Genomic DNA, 17,518 nt, shown 5'->3' on the forward strand with positions numbered 1-17,518 from the left:
ACATTCAAGGGGTAGTGGTATGCTCAAGGCACAATCCTATAGTGTCATGCCTGGGGGACAATCTCACAGTATCATGCTCAGGATGCAATTTTGTAGTGTTATCTTGGTGCCAAGAGCACAAGTTCAGCTGCTAACAGAGAAATGACCTCAGGAGTTCTGCTGTAAAGCATCTGAGAGGACAAAATAATGCCACAAATGCTGGTTAGAGCCACTAGCACAGTAGAGTGTTGCAGAAATGTTTCCTATTGAAAATAGGTGTATTTCGGGACATTCTGTCTTTAGCAAATGCTTTAGTGTAAAGTGTTTCTGAGAGACACAAGTTCATGCCCCATGTTCCTTTAAACAAGTTCTCAAATGACTACATGGGCTGCCTTCATCATATTGCAGATACCACATACAGAAAGATTTTATGTTGGATGCAAGGGGAATGTTAACATCCAGGTGGAACACACGTAATCAAATCCTTCAATCCCAAACACCCTCAGTTTTATTTCTTTATTAAAATGTGTCCCTTTCTAATAAAAAAGAGAGGCTTTGGGGGTTGGTCCTTTGGTAAGCAACTTTTATTGTTCCTGTCACTTCCCATACTCTTGTACATGACAGTCCCAAAAGCTGTTCAATGTTATGCTCATGTAACACAGGGTGGATAAATATCAATCATTTGAAAAAAAAATCAGATTTTTTAAAATCAGATTTTTTTATTTAATCGCATTTTTATTTTTTGTTAAGATGCTTTTTTATAAAATAAATTTATATAGTTTTAATTCAATATATGTTAAAGCTCAAAGATATCACCATGGAGTAGGGATTATAACTTCTAAATATATAGTATTTGAGACAATATATTCATGTAACCTTTTTAGAAGTGTTATAAATAGGTCACAATAGGCCATGGACTGTATTAGGGGCCCAATCTTATGGGGTTCCAGATGCTCCTCAATAGATTAGTAAAGATTAAAGAAAACCATCTACCCAATGGGACTCAGTGCTCAGTCTAGAAGATCCCATTAAACTTAGTGATGCTTAGTTTCAGTTCTCAAACTGGATTTTTGTCTCCAGAGATCACAGGCAGACAAGGTTCTTTGGGGAGATGTGATATCTTTTATTAGGCCAACTAAATAGTTAGAGAAATTGTTCTTTGCAAGCTTTTGGGCACAAACACCTTTCTTCAGGCATAGGGAGAGTTTGTTGTGTCCAGAGATATTAGCATCCTTGTTAACAGCAGTACATGGAGATGAGAGATAATAGACCTGATTCCCATCATCCCTCTCGTCTCTCTGCAAGTTTGTGTACACACAGTCAAGCCCTTACCTTTCTCAACAAGAATGCACTTTTTGTAGAAAACTATGATTAAACCAAGGCTTCCTGACCAGTGATTTAAATCATGATTCAAATTGATTTGATTTAAATCAACTCCACTCTGGTGTAGTATTGATTTCAGCAGTATGGCACGTAACATTATAAAGTTAAGATCAAGTGAATCTTTTGTCTGAAACTCTTACTAAGGTGAAATGACATTCTGAATTCAAACTCAAATTTAAACTGGTATAACAGGTTGTAGTTTACACTAAACATCTGCAGATTCCCTTAAACTCGCTTGTAAATTTGGCCAAGATCACTGCTATATTAGTCTTAACGTGCCCTGTCAATAAAGTTGTCACTATTTTTGCTGCCACTTGCTGTCTACATTTCTAAGTTCATGTAACTGGATAAATTTAATTTTCCGTTTTTGTTCTTGCTCTCACACGTGTGCTTTCAGCTGCAGATAGTGACCTCTGGTTCCTTGCAAATCGCCTTCTGTTCTGAAAACAAAATTAGGCTTGTAATTGTGAGTTTTCAAATAAGAAAGGAGTTAAAATAAACTAGAGGCTACATATTGAAATATATATCAGGGCACAAAGGGAAGGTGTTAGCTTAAAACTGCGACTTTGCTGTTTCCCCTAGTTGTTTCTAACTCATTGGTCATTTTGGTAGCTATAGCCAAGTACCTTTTTCCTTCACTTTCTGTCTCTGTTTCTTTTCCTGTCTCCTTTTTTACCTCTGGGCAAAACTTTCAAGTTTAAGAAACTGAACTGAGAGTTTTAAGGCAACTTCCAACTCAGCAGTCCAAAAGTATCTTTAGGCTAGGTGGCTTCTGAGCAATATAACCAGACCACAAGTTGTGTGATACAGTTCCATTAGTCTCATGATGTGCAGATAGATAGTTCTAGTGATTACAGACAGGTACTGCAATACTTAGGTTTTCCTCTGAACACCCCCTTTAGCAGAGCTGATAATGGTATCAGAAGACAAAACCACAGCTTCCCTTCATTGCCAAATTATGGTGCCCATAACTCACGAACCATGTCCATAATGGAATTCTCTCTCTCTCTCTCTCTCTCTCTGTGGGGACTACTGCCACTGCTGGCCCACTGAGCAGCCCTTGCAAAGCCAGCAGACCAAGGCACATAAGGGATCCCACCCTAGCCCCAGCCATGGAACAAAATGTAGGCAGAGCAAGGGCCCCCAAGGGGACACTTGCATGCCTAAACACAAATGCCAGGATCCTGGGGAATAAACAGGAGGAACTTGTTCTCCTGCTAAATACAAATAATTATGATGTCATTGGGATAACGGAGACCTGGTGGGACTCCACCCATGACTGGACTATGGGTATAGATGGCTATACACTGTACAGGAGGGATCAAGTGGACAAAAGGGGTGGGGGCGTAGCTCTATGTCAGGGAAAACTACACGTCCCTGCAAGCTGACATTGGCACCCATGATGGGCTACTTAAGACCCTCTGGTTTAAAATCCATGGGGAACACGGCACAAGGGAAACTATGGTGGGGGTCAACTACAGACCCCTTACCCAGGGTCAAGACCTTGACCAAGAGTTCACCAGGGAATTGGCTGAGGCCGCACACTCCCGGTGTATGGTTGTCATGGGAGACTTTAACTACCCAGACAGCTCGTGGGAGGAGCACTCAGCCAAATCCAAGTGGTTGCAAAGCTTTCTCTTGTGTGTGGACCTCTATATGACGCAGGAAGTCTATGGGCTGACAAGAGGTAAAGTGCTGCTTGACCTCATACTGGCAACCAGGGACGACCTAATCAGTGACCTAACGATCGAAGGGAAGCTGGGTGACAGTGACCATGAGCTGATCACCTTCACCATCTGCTGTAAAGCTAGCAAATCAGTCAGTAATACAGAAGTTCTTGACTTCAGGAAAGCTGACTTTGACAAGCTAAGGAGGCTTGTGAGAGAGGCCCTAAAAGGCCACAACCCAATGGACAGGGGAGTTCAGGATGAGTGGTTGCTCCTCAAGGGAGCAATCCTGGATGCGCAAGCAAAGTCTATTCCTTCTCAGAGGAAAGGCAGCAAAAGGGCACAGCAGCCCCCTTGGCTCTCGAGGGAACTGGCGGACCTCCTGCGTCTTAAAAGGAAGACCTACAAAGGATGGAGGACTGGAACTGCCACCAAAGAGGAATACTCTGCTCTGGTCTGGACCTGCAGAGAGCAAACCAGGAAAGCCAAGGCTGCGACGGAAATCCAGCTAGCTACAAATATCAAGGACAATAAAAAGTCCTTTTTTAGATATGCGGGGAACCGGGGGAAAAGCAAGGGCAACACTGGACCCCTACTAAACCAGATGGGGCAACTGACAACTGATGCCCAGGAAAAAGCGAACTTGCTAAATGGGTACTTTGCATCAGTTTTTCGCCAGTCCCATGGGACAGCCCTGCCCACTATGGGTCAGGGAGGCCCAGGTGAGGGAGATTCCTTAGCATGCATTGAAGCTGACCTTGTGAAGGAATACCTTGACAGGTTGGATATCTTCAAGTCAGCCGGACCTGATGGGTTACACCCAAGGGTACTCAGGGAGCTGATGAGCATCATAGCTCAGCCCCGGCACAGATCTTTGAGAGCTCATGGCGGTCTGATGAAGTGCCCGATGATTGGCACTCCCCCTCTATGCGGCACTGGTCAGGCCGCAGCTGGAGTACTGCGTCCAGTTCTGGGCGCCACACTTCAAGAGGGACGTGGACGATATGGAAAGAGTTCAGAGGAGGGCCACTCGTATGATCAAGGGTCAGCAGGGCAGGCCTTATGAGGAGAGGCTACGGGACCTGAACCTGTTTAGCCTCCACAAGAGAAGGTTAAGGGGGGACCTTGTGGCCTGCTACAAACTGGTCAGGGGGGATCAGCAGGTATTGGGGGAGTCCCTGTTCCCCCGTGCGCTGCCAGGAGTGACCAGGAATAACGGTCACAAGCTGGCGGAGGGTAAGTTTAGATTGGATATTAGGAGGCGCTACTTCACAGTCAGGGCGGCTAGGGCCTGGAACCAGCTTCCAGGGGAGGTGGTGCAGGCTCCTAGCCTGGGGATTTTTAAAAGGAAGTTAGATGAGCACCTTGCCGGGGTCATCTGACCCCGGTGCTCTTTCCTGCCAAGGCAGGGGGTCGGACTAGATGATCTACCTAGGTCCCTTCCGACTCTAGCTACTATGAAACTATGAAACTATGGAAGAAGGCCAATGTCGTGCCTATCTTCAAGGAAGGGAGGAAAGTAGATCTGGCTAACTTCAGGCCCATCAGCCTGACCTCTATCCTGGGGAAGGTCTTGGAAAAGATTATCAAAGAGGCCATCCTTAACAGACTAGCTGAAGGCAATATCCTGAGGGATACCAGCATGGGTTTGTTGCGGGTAGGTCTTGCTTGAGCAATCTCATTTCCTTTTATGACCAGGTGACATGTCTCCTGGACAAGGGGGAAGAGATCGACGTTGTATATCGTGACTTTAAAAAAGTCTTTGATCTGGTATCCCATGATCACCTCTTGGCTAAACTGGCCAATTGTGGCCTTGACCTCACCACGATCCTCTGGCTGGGGAACTGGCTCTGTGGTAGGACCCAGAGGGTGGTGGTTGATGGGAACCAATCATCTTGATGCGCTTTGACCAGTGGGGTCCCACAAGGCTCTGTCCTAGGGCCTATACAATTTAACATCTTTATCAGTGATGTGGACATTGGTGTCAGAAGTGGACTGGCCAAGTTTGCCAATGACACCAAACTCTGGGTGGCTTCTGAGCACTATAACCAGACCACAAGTTGTGTGATACAGTTCTATTAGTCTCATGATGTGCAGATAGATAGATCTAGTGATTACAGACAGGTACTGCAATACTTAGGTTTTCCTCTGAACACCCCCTTTAGCAGAGCTGAAGAAGGCCAATGCCGTGCCTATCTTGGGGGTAAAGCATCTACACCTGAGGACAGGAGGGTGATCCAGGCAGATCTTGACAGGCTCATGAAATGGGTGGACAAGAACCTGATGGTGTTTAACACCGAAAACTGCAAGGCTCTCCACCTGGGGAGGAAAAACCTGCACCATGCTTATAGGCTCAGTAGTGCTATGCTGGTTAGCACTACAGATGAAGGGGACTTGGGGGTCTTGATTAACCGCAAGATGAACATGAGACTTCAGTGTGATGCTGCGGCTAGTAAAGCGAGCAAAATGCTGGCTTGCATCTATAGATGCTTCTCAAGCAAATCCTGGGACATTGTCTGCCATTGTACTCAGCCTTGGTGAGGCCACAGCTGGAGTATTGCATCCGGTTTTGGGCTCCACAATTCAAAAAGGATGTGGAGAAGCCTGAGAGGGTGCAGAGGAGAGCCATGTGCATGATCAGAGGTCAGGAAAACAGGCCTTATGATGAGAGGCTGAGAGCCATGAGGCTCTTCAGCCTGGAAAAGCGCAAGCTCAAGGGTGATCTGGTGGCCACCTATAAGTTTATCAGGGGTGCTCATCAGGATTTAGGGGAACAAGATCGATCACAAACTCAGCTGTGACCAATTCAGGCGGGACATAAGGAAGAACTTCTTCACTGTCCGAGCCCCCAAGGTTTGGAACAGACTGCCGCTGGAGGTGGTTCAAGCACCTACAATGAACGCCTTCAAGACACATTTGGATGTTTATCTTGCTGGGATCCTATGATCCCTGCTGACTTCCTGCCCCTGGGGCAGGGAGCTGGACTCAATGATCCTGGGGTCCCTTCCAGCCCAAATGTCTATGAAATCTATGAAATCTCTTTTAGAACAATCATACAAACCTTGAGCTGGTGCAACTATAGACATTTTTAAACTCACCTACTTAGTCTGCACATCCCTAAGGCAGACAGACTGAAACACATTTATATTGCAGCTGGATTGCTGCCAGCCCCATCAGGGTAAATCAGATTAAGTGTATCTAAATTAAGAGCTGGCTCTTGTATAAATACATCAATTTAAAATGGATTTAGCTGTGCTGATGTACATTTTCAAATATAGTCCGCTTTAAAGTTCAAGATGTGTTTAGATCAGTGGTTCTCAACAGCTTTAGCCTCAAGGCACCCCTCATTAGCCTTTAAGCACCCATCAAAAATGCCACCTTAGTTTTCACTCATTTTTTTAACTACCAAAAAATACTAAGAGCAATCTTTCTGTTGTAAAAAACTCAAAAAGACCACAACAGGTCAGAATGTTTTTACACTGGATCCCTATTTGAAATCTATGGCTGGGGTCACACAAGCAGGGGTGTGCCTTTGCAGCAGCACATATAGTAGCAGTACAAATTTGTGCCATGACTTTGTGCCCCAGTGCATGCCCCTGCCCATGTATTTTGCAGCAGGATACCTTGTTCCACTGCTCCATGTGCTGCAGGGGCGGGAGGGGGGGGCCACATGCTGGGGCACAAAATGCCTAAGCAGGGGCTAGCCATCCCCTGCACTGAGGTACCCTGTGCCTTGGCCAGCTGGGGAGCAGCACATAGAGATTGGGGAGCAGGCAGCTGAAGACTGTGAAGCCCCCACATCGAGGCACCTTGTGCCCCAGTCAGCCACTCCCTGGCTGGCTAGGGTGTGGGGTGCCTCAAGATAGGGGAGCAGGTAGCCCTGGGCTGGCTGCTCCCATCTCCACATGCCTCAACACAGGGGCTCCACTGCAGAATGCCCATGCTGAGGCACCTTGCACCCCAGCCAGTCATTCACGCCCCATCTGGCTGGGTTCAGTGTACCTTGAGATGGGGGAGCAGGCAGCCTTTGGCTGGCTGCTCCCATCTCCACATGCCGCCACACTGGGGCACGTAGAGATAGGGGAGCAGCCAGCTCAGAGCTGCCTGCTTCCCCATCTTGAGGTGCACTGCACCCAGCCGGATGGGGAGTAAATGATTACAGATAGGTACTGCAATACTTAGGTTTTCCTCTGAACACCCCCTTTAGCAGAGCTGATAATGGTAACAGAAGCCACAGCTTCCCTTCATTGCCAAATGATGGTGTTCATAACTCGAGAATCATGCCCATAACAGTATTCTCTCTCTTTCTTTTAGAACAAACATACAAACCTTGAGCTGGTGCAACTATAGACATTTTTAAACTGACCTACTTAGTCTGCACCCTGTGCCCCAGGCAACCAAGGAGCGGCTGGCTGGGGCACGAGGTGCCTCAGCATGAGGGCTCCGCAGTATGCAGAGATGGAAGAGCAGGCCACTCTGGGCTGCCTATTCCCCATGTCTGTGTTTGTTCCAGTGCTCACCACTTTGGCCTGGTTTGCTCTGCTTTTTTTCCAGTTTTTTTTTTTTTTTTTGCTGCCAGGAAATCCCAGTAGCAAATTTTGCTCCAGCACTCCAAATTAGCAGTGCTGAGCACTGATTAATGTGCAAGTCATGCAGTTTGTGTCTACAAACTACACATGCCTGTAAGTCTGGATCCAGCCTCTGGGTTTATTGTGTGAATCATATTTGCATACCTAACAGTGCTAGCATTGCGCAGCACACTGCAACACCCTTGAAAAGATCTTAGGGCACCACAGGAAGCCACAGCATCCTGGTTGAGAACAATGGGTTTAGGTAAATGAACTAAGTATTTCTTACACTGTACAGACTGGCATGATGGAGAAAAATACAGGAGGAGAACAGAAAAGAGAAGGGAAGGTGACAGGCAAAGGGAGAATAGAGTACTGGACAGAAGAAAACTACATAACATGAAATAGCTGAAATAATCTTTTAAATGAGAGACTAGAAAGTCTTACAGAAGAGGAAAGAAATGTCCCACTGGTGAATGACTTCTACAATTGCATTGATGGGGGGTTTTAAGAACTCCAGAAAAACAGTATTTTAAAATGACTATTTACTCATAAAAGAAGACATCTTTAGAAAAGAACTATAAAAGTGCTACAATTAAACTCCTAATTCATTATATTCAACAGGTTTCTATATATTGAGTTCTACTGAAAATAAAAAAACAGGTTTGTATTCTACCAGCCATTCAAACTTACTGGCTTTCAGTCAGTTTAATTTTTCATGTGATTGTTACCAGTAAAAAGAAACCTTAATGCCAGCTGAGACCCTCAGTTACATCTGTACTATGTCATAGGCTTTGAACTAATCCATCAGTGGTTTTATACAGATGCAATGGATTGCAAATTGGAACACAATTCTTCTATCAAGGCAAAGAGGAATGCAGTTGTACTTTTAAATAGGAAATCAATTGGTTTTGTAAACATATAGCTCTTATGTATTCTCTTGTTAATAACAAAGTTTGAAATTGTGTGCATAGCTTTCTGCCACCTGCTGGATATATAGGGTTAATACCTCAACACTTCCAATTATATTTTGCTATATTTCTAATAGTATAACTGATTAAATGGAGGTGTTTACAGACCCTCTGTTTTAAGATAATATGAAACCAAACAGTGGCTATTCCATCTTTTTTTTTAAACAACAGCTAAAGAATTATTATTTAATTTACTCCTTGTATTTTTTCCTTCAGGGATTGTAGCAGGACACCAGGGTGCCTGCTACTAGATAATGGTGTGTAGCAGGGCACTAGGTTGCCTGCTACCGAATAGTAGTAAATGGGTTTAGCTGCCATTCATTAGGGCAGCAGGTGCCAGTTGCTATGGCTACTAATTGGGTCAGCTGACCACCGGGGGCAGGGCCTGGCCTTTATAAATAGAGAAGGCTAAGGCCAGAGCCAATTCCCCTCTGGTAGCTGGAAGAGCAACAGTCTCTGCTGTGGAGCAGAACACGGCACGGCACGGCACGGCACGGCACGGCACGGCACGGCACGGCACGGCACGGCCGTCTGACTGAGAGTCTACATGGTGAGACTGGGGGCGGGGGAGAGAACCCTGATAGGAGTGTACGTTCTAGCTGGTAGGCTTATTGTTATGTTACAGCCGTGTAGCTTGTGGTTCTGTTTAGTGATTATTACACCGGAGGACTGGGTGAGGCTGTAGGGGTGGAGGAGGCCTCAAGGGAGCTCCCCGGTAGAGGGGGAGTTCCTAGCACCACAGAGGGTGCTGCTAGTGGGGTATCTTGACCCCAGCCCCGCAGGGGCAATATAGAGACGAGCCCCAGTGGGGCATAGGCCCAAGAAGGTGGGCCTGGGGGGCCAGGTGAGGCTAAGGCCGCCTGAGCCCCAACCTTAGGAAGCCCGAGTTGGGCGTAGAAGGCCCCGGGAGAGGGTGCGTATATTGGACATTGGGCAGGCCCCGGGAGAGGGTGCGTATATTGGACATTGGGCAGGCCCCGGGAGAGGGTGCGTATATTGGACATTGGGCAGGCCCAGTGGGGCACTGCCTGTGAAGGGGGCAAGCCCAGTGGAAAGCCCTGGAGAGAAGGGCGAGTCTACTAGGAAGCCCGAAGAGAGAGAGCGGGCTGCTTAGGGCGGTCACAGAGACAGGCTGGCGAGGGCCGGCATAGGGAGTGGCCCTGGAATCATGGTAAAGCAAGACCGGCCCCATGCCAAGGGGGCAAGAAGGCAGCCTCCCATTGATAATAATAAGATCAAAGATGTGGCGGGCGAGATAGAGGGTGCATTCAGGACCCAGACTTGGCACAGTGGGGCAAGGGTGCTAGGGGAGGTCACGGCACCCTTAGGGACAGTCCTGCCACAGGGATATTTCCTGTAATCAGTCTGTATACGGTTTGGTTCAGATATTATGTAAGGTTGGAGCTTATCTAGAGCTAGGGATTATTTCTAAACCCTTTCATGTATGATGGCCTGCTCACATTAAAACCAATGCCAAAACTGATGTTGGCTTTCGATCTAGGGAACCTACCCTTGTCAAACCCTACCCAAGGTGCACAACAGTGGGGAAGAAAAGGTCCAGTATTTGCAAAAGAGCTGAACTTCATCTAGGATCCATCCAGGATGTTCCTGCCACAGCATTAAGCAGCAGAATCTTTACTGTGTTGCTTTCTACAAACTGGGTCATTTTACAAACTATTATTTAAACAGGTGCACACCTTATGGGGGGGATGAAAATTATCACATTGTTGATGAAGAATCGCACATTCAGCTAAGTCTGATGTTCATTTAATGTTGCAGCTATTTTAATAGTACTATCATGGAATATACCCATTTGAATTGTACTGCCCTTCTCATTTTTCTTGTCAGTATCAGTGGGCACATCTACACGTGCAGTTAACGTGCCTGACTTTTTCTGTGCATGCACATTAATGGGCCTGACTATTCTATGCAGAAAATAGCAGGCTCATTAACGTGCTCCCAGGTGTATGTCTACATGTACAACTGTCAGGAGCAAATTGCTCCTGACAGGAACAGGCCTGTCCAGGGCTGATTCTGCCTTGCTCTGCCCCCTGTAAGAGCCAGGAGGAGCTCCAAGCTCCCCTGGGTGTCAGCCCAGAGGGCTGGCAGGGGACACGGGAGCCAGTCCCAATCTCTGTGGGGCAGGGAGAGCTGTGCCGGCTGCAGGGGCAGCTGTCTTCCTGCTATATGGGGATTGGGATGGGTCCTGGTTCCCATGTGGCCAGGACAGTTGTGCCAGCTGCCCATGTCCATATGGCAGCTATCTCCCTGCCATGTGGACAGGGTGAAGACACAGCTGCCCCTGCAGCCAACACAGTTCCCCTCACAATGGTGCTTAGCCAGGCAGCAGCAGGCCCCTGCTGCCTGGGCTGACCAGGAACAAATTGCTCCCAATCTGTGTCTACACATGTGCTACAGCACATGTCTAGTACCTGTATGTGTTGGTACTAGGAAATGGTGTATTAGACTAATTTAATGTGCAGTAAGTCCTGCACATGTGTAGACAGTGATGGTTTACTGTGCATTAGATGAGTCTAATGTGCAGTAAGGTGTCTTGTGTAGATGCACCCTATATGTTTGTTTGCTAATAAAAAGTGATGGCAAGTTTGGCAAATGAAGGTAATGCCTTCATTATGTACTCCCCAATTGCAGTATTCACTGAAGTGGATTCTAAGTAGCATGATGTGGCTATCAGAACAGGGAATAATCTTGATAAGCAAAATAGGGGTGTTACTGGGAGTAGGTAAGCTGGAATCAGGAAGAAAACTAGTGAGGCAGTACTGGATAATAAAAAACAAGTCATAGCACATTATGGCTGCACAGAGTTCATTTGCTTATGTCTCATCTGAAATCACAATCTACTAGCTGTGGTATCAAACCTGGAGGCAGCATTAAACGAAGACCAAGGCAGCAGACTGCTTTAGTATTATCAGATCATTATTTTGCAGAACACTCAAACATGTAGACATTTACCCACATGATTTTCATGACAGGATTATTCTCCGGAGGCAACAACATAGAGATTATGTAAAGAGAAGTTAGAAGCTGTTTTTAAAATATGTTAAAAATGAGTTGTCGTCATAGGTGAAAGGGCAGTCCAACCTACTTGAGGACTGATGTCAAGGAAGTTTAACAACCGTTTTTTAAAAACGTATTAAAGGAACTCATGTCTGATATCAGCATCTAAGGAGATCATTTCTTCTGTGTCATTTCCACAGTATTTATGGAATATTTGCAGGAACATAATACAGCCACAGAAAGCTGCACCAGAGGGGTAAATACTCTCTATAAACATGTAGGAGAAGAGTTGTACAAGTATACATCTCTTCAAAGAGTAATCACCTCTGTCCCTAGAAATTTTCAAAAGTAGGTTAGACAGACACTTGACAAGGATGGTTTAAGTCAGGGATGACTCTATCTTGAGCAGGGGGCTGAATTTATGACCTTGTAGGCCATGTCCACACATGGCATGGACATTTGGTTTCCCAGGGACAGCTAACAGTGGCACACCTTGCACTGCCACTAGTTGTCCCTGGGGAACACCCATGCCACGCATACTCTGGCACACAGCAAGTTACCCCACACAGGTGGTAAGGGAGGCTGTGGCCAGCACTGGGCTGGCCCCAGCAGCCTTACCTGGGGTCCTCCTGTGGTTGCAGCAGTGGCGATTCTGCCATGCAGGGCTTGGCTGGCAGCTGCAGCGTGGCTCTGGGTGGCCCAGCTACACTTTTTGAGCAGCACGTGCTGCCCGTGCATGTGCTGGTCTATTTTTTTTTTCTCCATAGGTTTTTTTTGACTACTGGATATCCAGGGGTCAAAAAAAACCCTCCACGTTGCTCACTTGCAGTGCAGAGACCAACTGAACATGCAGTATGTGGTGTTGCAAACATGTCTGTGGTGCCACATACTGCATAACTGCACTTGTCTGGATGCATCAAGCTCCCTTGCACCTCATTATTTCCTATGATCCTATTTGAGGTGAGAGCTGATACTACTAGCTCCTCTTAGGCATATGACTTGACTGAGTAATAAATTAAGGATGCATCTCTGCTTTTTGCTGATTGTTTAGCATTCACACCTTGTTTTGGGTCAGGAATTCAAAGGTTTAGTTGGTATTGTGCTGCTGAGGAATGATATTTATAATCTTAATATTGGATGCTAGATAAAAAGAGAATCCGTACTGTTCAGATTCAGAATGCTCCAATATGTAATTAGTTCATTGCAGAAATTATTATTGTGCCCTGAAGGTAAATAAAGCTGTTCTGCCATGCCAGTTATCCAGTTTATTCTGCTAGTGGATCACTCCCTGCTGTACATCTCTGAAAATAAGACCCACAGCAACACACACACATTCATACAGCGAGTCAGTGGCACAGACAGATCCAGGATCGCAGCAAAGAGGGGTGGTCCCACCTCCTTTGGCAGTGCAGCACATGTGCAGTGAGCTCTGAAGTCACTGGCATGTCAGTGTAGCTCCTACCTAAACTCTGCACAGGCCATGAGCTCTCTGGGCTCACCAACTGATTGGCATGGGCTCCAGTTGGAGCCGCTGCTTTTGCACTGACTGTAGAGTCCAAGAGGTGAGCACCATCACTGTTCACCCTCCCTTCTTCCTGTACTCCCTCATTGAATTCAGGAGTAAGGAAAAAGAGGGAATGAGTGGTAGCAGCAGCGCTCACCCCCATGGGTCCAGAGCTGTATGAAAGCCAGAGCTCCAGCCAGAGCCTGCATTGGTCAGGCTGCTGATGAGCTCAGAACTCATGGCACATGCAGGGATCTTGCAGAAGCCCTTCTTACATTTTGGTACATGTACCACACAGCTGAAGGTAGGGGGCATGACTGTGCTGTCAGACCTCCCCCCTCCTCAAGAAACCTGCCTTTGGTCAGTCAGTAGCAAGGCTGAGAAAAGAAATCAATTCTCACTGTGTGCATCTACACAAAATGTTTACTGCAGAGCTGACCAATTAGCTCCACAGTGAAGTCTCCATGTCTGCATGTGCAACCCTATTAGGTGTAGTAAACTAATAAACTCTACCGTAGGGTGGTACTTGTAAACACAAATACTATCCTGTGGTGGAGATCATGTGCCTCAACCCACATATAGACACGGATGGGGCTGGCTGGGGCACAAAGTGCTTCAGTGCAAGGGCTGCCTGCTGGCTAGTCCTGCACTGGAGCAGCCTCATGCCCCAGCCAGCTCTTCTGCAGCACACTGAGCTGGGTCAGAACAACTTCAGGCTGGCAGGCTAAGCCCCTGGGCCCTCTACCAGCCAAGGCTGCTCCAATCCAGCTCAACACACTGGAGACCCAGGCACATGTTCCAATGTAGCACCTGGGAGCAATACACTCTGGTGTGAACTGCACCAGAGTTTATTGCTTCGAATTAACTGCATGTGTAGACGTGCCTGCTGACTCCCACTGGACCATGATCATTTCAGTATACGTGCCATTGGGTTTGTCTAGGTGCACTAAAAAATGAGGAGGTTAAACCATGAATTACAGAAAGCAGAGGTTTCTGCTAAGGCTGTATGTATTAAATTATAAGTTTGTCTGTTGTCCCACGACAGAATACACACACTATTCTCTGGGAGAAGTGAGGTGGGATATGGTACAAAAGAGTCTCAGTCAACAGCAGGTAGAGCTGCCTCTGCTCCTTCCAACTTTCTCAAATGGCATTTAAGGAAATAGAAACCCATAGAAGGTAAACACTTTGAGGAAGTACACTCTGAACAAATCACTGTTTTTAAACACGTACAGTTTCCTTTTTTTTTTTTTTTTTTTAATTTCAGAATAGGTTTACTGTTGAAAAATGGTATGTACTAAAGCCACCACATTATACATATAGATAAAACATCAGATAGCAAAACCTTATTGTATGAGCAATTAGTTGTAGTACTGTATAGATAATACAATCAAAGATATTTAAAAAAACCTAAAGGAGTTATGTACTTTGAAAGGCGCATTAGGCACAATGTGTATCCTGTAACTAGCTTTGCAAGCATATAACCATGATTTCACTGTTACAAAGTATTACAAGTGATCAAAAACATGAGCTGATTGTTAGTACTATGTGCTGAAATTGTACAAATGTATACAACACTCCACCTTAGTGTTATAAAAGCATATACAGTAAGGACTACAAAGTAGAATCAAGGAGTTAAACTAAGAAATTATCCCTTTAATTTTGATTCAGAATTAATACGGAATAAATCTATGGCTTTACTTCATGGACACATGTGAAGATTAATATGCAAGTTTTGCAAGTGGGGGAAGAAGCAAAACTTTATCCCCAACAAATATGACCTACTATATAATACTTAAATGAAATACAATTAGTAAGAAAACCAGTTCTAAGGCATCTGACAGATGGCATGTGCCCCAAATCACAAAATAACCCCCTCAGTCATCAGAGCTGGATGTGAGATTATGTATGTGTTAAGGGGGAAAAAACCACCAGAGAATATAGCAAGAGAATGAACCACAAATAGAGGAGACAACAGAAATCAGAGGAGTGAAGAACTTCTAAATGATGTCCCGAAAGGCTTTAGCTTAAGTAACATCTTCTAGAAAGGATTATAAATCTACAATTAGCAAAACAAAACAATTAGTCTGTGTAGAGTGAAATAAAAACTTGGCTGGTTGAAATTTGAGGGATATTCTACACAGACATATTAGAAAAACGTTTGATTAAAATATTCTGCCTTTATTTTCCACTAGCAAAATGTATTGCTGAGAGAGGTACTTTTTGCTGTTTTGAAATAAAAACCATGATGCTTAGGACAGAGCTACAAGAACCACACACTTTCTAGGGGTACATGTTCATCACATCAGACATGAGTCATTTAAAGGTAAAAATAAAAATCTTACTGCTTTAAATATTACTTTTGACTAGCAGAAACATAAAAAGGAATGCACTGGAACATGATTGTAACAGACTGTACCATGCAGAATTTTGGCTTATTGTATGCTGTGTACAAGCCAATGATTTGAATGGAGTATTTTGTATTTTAATCCCTTACATTTGCATGACATGAGATCGAATCAAAACTATACATGAAGGCAAACTGTGTAGAAACTGAAAATATCAGAATACCTATGAAAAGCGTGCTGGACATGTTTATTGTTTTTAACATAAGGATCTGCTGCTTGAAGATCTACTACAGCAAGCATGCTGTACTGCTACTTCTAGTTCTTTATGCTGCTAAGCTGACCTTAGTCTGTGATCATGGCCAGCGGGTGCTGTATGGCATTAGGAAGTTAACACATAATCTCTGCAGGTTCAGTGACCAACTTGGAGCCATCCCATGCTGTCTTGAACTGTTCAGGAACAGGAAATTCTTTCTGGTAAAGGGCAGAATCAACAATGACAGTTAGATAAACACCGGACATCTTATGCAAACTGATGGAATACTATTAGTGCAACATGATTCATAAGGCATTTATAACTCAGCCATGCTTGGATTATGGAGAGGCCTTCTTCATTACCCCAGGAAGCCATTTCAGTGCCACAAAGAGAACAGACACATTATTACCATAGTTCATATGGCTTTGTTAATGCACTGGCTTGTTACAGTGCCCCTCTCCCATTATTTGGAACAGCTAGGCAAATGAATCTTGTTTCAGAAAATATTCTAGATTTGATAAACTGCCAGTCAAGCTAACTCAGTGGGAATGCAGTAAAAAAAATTTACATTTGAATATTTAGTGACAAAGCTAATAAGAATTTTAAAGAGGAAGATGATGTTCTGAAAAGCAAATCCCATGGCCAATCCCCAGGATTTGTGGAAGGTTTAATCCCTAATCTCTGGCTAACTGTTCAGCAATTTTTCCTTGACAGGCCACAGTGCCCATAAAAACACAACAGTGCTATTACTTTAAAAGTGAGGCATTCCAAAGGCTATAATATCCCCTGCAAAGCAACGTCAATAAAGCAGGACTTGACAGGAAACCTCCCTCTGCTTGTTCAGTGTGTATCTGTCAAGGCATGCAGGGACACTGCTGGAACCCTTGCCTCAATCCTAGCACATCTTGTATGGTGAAAACTATATGCCACTTCTAAAGTGGGGAGGAAAAAGTTCCTTCTTACAGACTTTATTAAGAGTATTTCAGTAGGCTTCCTTTTCTGAAGTAACTGGATGGTCATCCTAAAACACATTCATTAAAGGGTTCTGAATTTCAGAAAATGTTAAATACCCATTCTCTGGAAATTAGACACTTTATGGCATCTGAAATTGGGCTTCCAAAATATGCTTTCATTTTTTAAATATTTGAACATGGTGCCCTGTTTCTTTCTATTGTTCTTTCTCCTCCTTTACAAAAACAAAAATACATACATAAAAAATCCACTGAAGGAAATTTCAGTACAAAAAAGTTGTAAAATCATGAAAAATGCTTGGTTAACACTTGCACTCACAATTTTAAATCTGACCACTTGAGGGGGAGGGTGGGTGCAACAATGCAGTTCAACAATACAACCAATTTCTATTGTGTGTAGTGAATAATGCTAGCAGCAAAAGAAAATGCTGTGATACTGCAGACCTGACTGTAGTAGAAGAGCCTTAGCAGACACAAGTAGGAGCCCTTCAGGCAATGTACATCTTATATTTGAATGGCTTTCATGCATATATGTTATAATGTACTGTATTGTGTTTGTACACTAAATACATTTCCTAATGTTCAGCCTGAAACTATCTTCCAGGAGTTTGTGGCTGTTGTAGATACCTATTTCATTTAGGATAAAAACTCAATTGATATAGGAGGACAAAAAGGCTTTTTTAATGTAAGGAGTTACCTTTCAGCCTGGAAAAAGATATCCCTTGATGACTCATGGCTGAAACTACTGGTGTATAAAGGAGGCTATATTTCTGTGTATTTGAAGAGGCTGTATTTAAAGTTCACTATTTAAAAAATCTGGCACCTGTTGCTGGAAAGTATAAAAGGCCAATAAACT

The 17,518-nt window shown here is 44.6% G+C and overlaps 1 protein-coding gene across 5 annotated transcripts in view; it reads right to left on the bottom strand.

Moving 5' to 3' along the window:
* Window positions 1–653: 653 nt before the first annotated feature.
* CAP2 (cyclase associated actin cytoskeleton regulatory protein 2) overlaps window positions 654–17,518 on the bottom strand; it is a 104,008-nt gene continuing 87,143 nt past the window's right edge. For 3 of the 5 annotated variants that reach the window (XM_090039235.1, XM_090039237.1, XM_090039236.1), the window contains one exon: window positions 14,726–15,909. In XM_090039235.1, the coding sequence (XP_089895361.1) occupies window positions 15,826–15,909 (84 nt within the window). In that variant the 3' untranslated portion in view covers window positions 14,726–15,825. Of the gene's footprint in view, window positions 1,803–14,725; window positions 15,910–17,518 lie in introns of those variants that run through there. The other 2 variants (XM_090039234.1, XM_090039232.1) reach the window with 2 other exon arrangements.

The sequence above is a fragment of the Crocodylus siamensis genome, chromosome 3, assembly GCF_052110815.1.
Source record: "Crocodylus siamensis isolate JL-2025a chromosome 3, ASM5211081v1, whole genome shotgun sequence".
NCBI classification, from domain to species: Eukaryota; Metazoa; Chordata; order Crocodylia; family Crocodylidae; genus Crocodylus; species Crocodylus siamensis.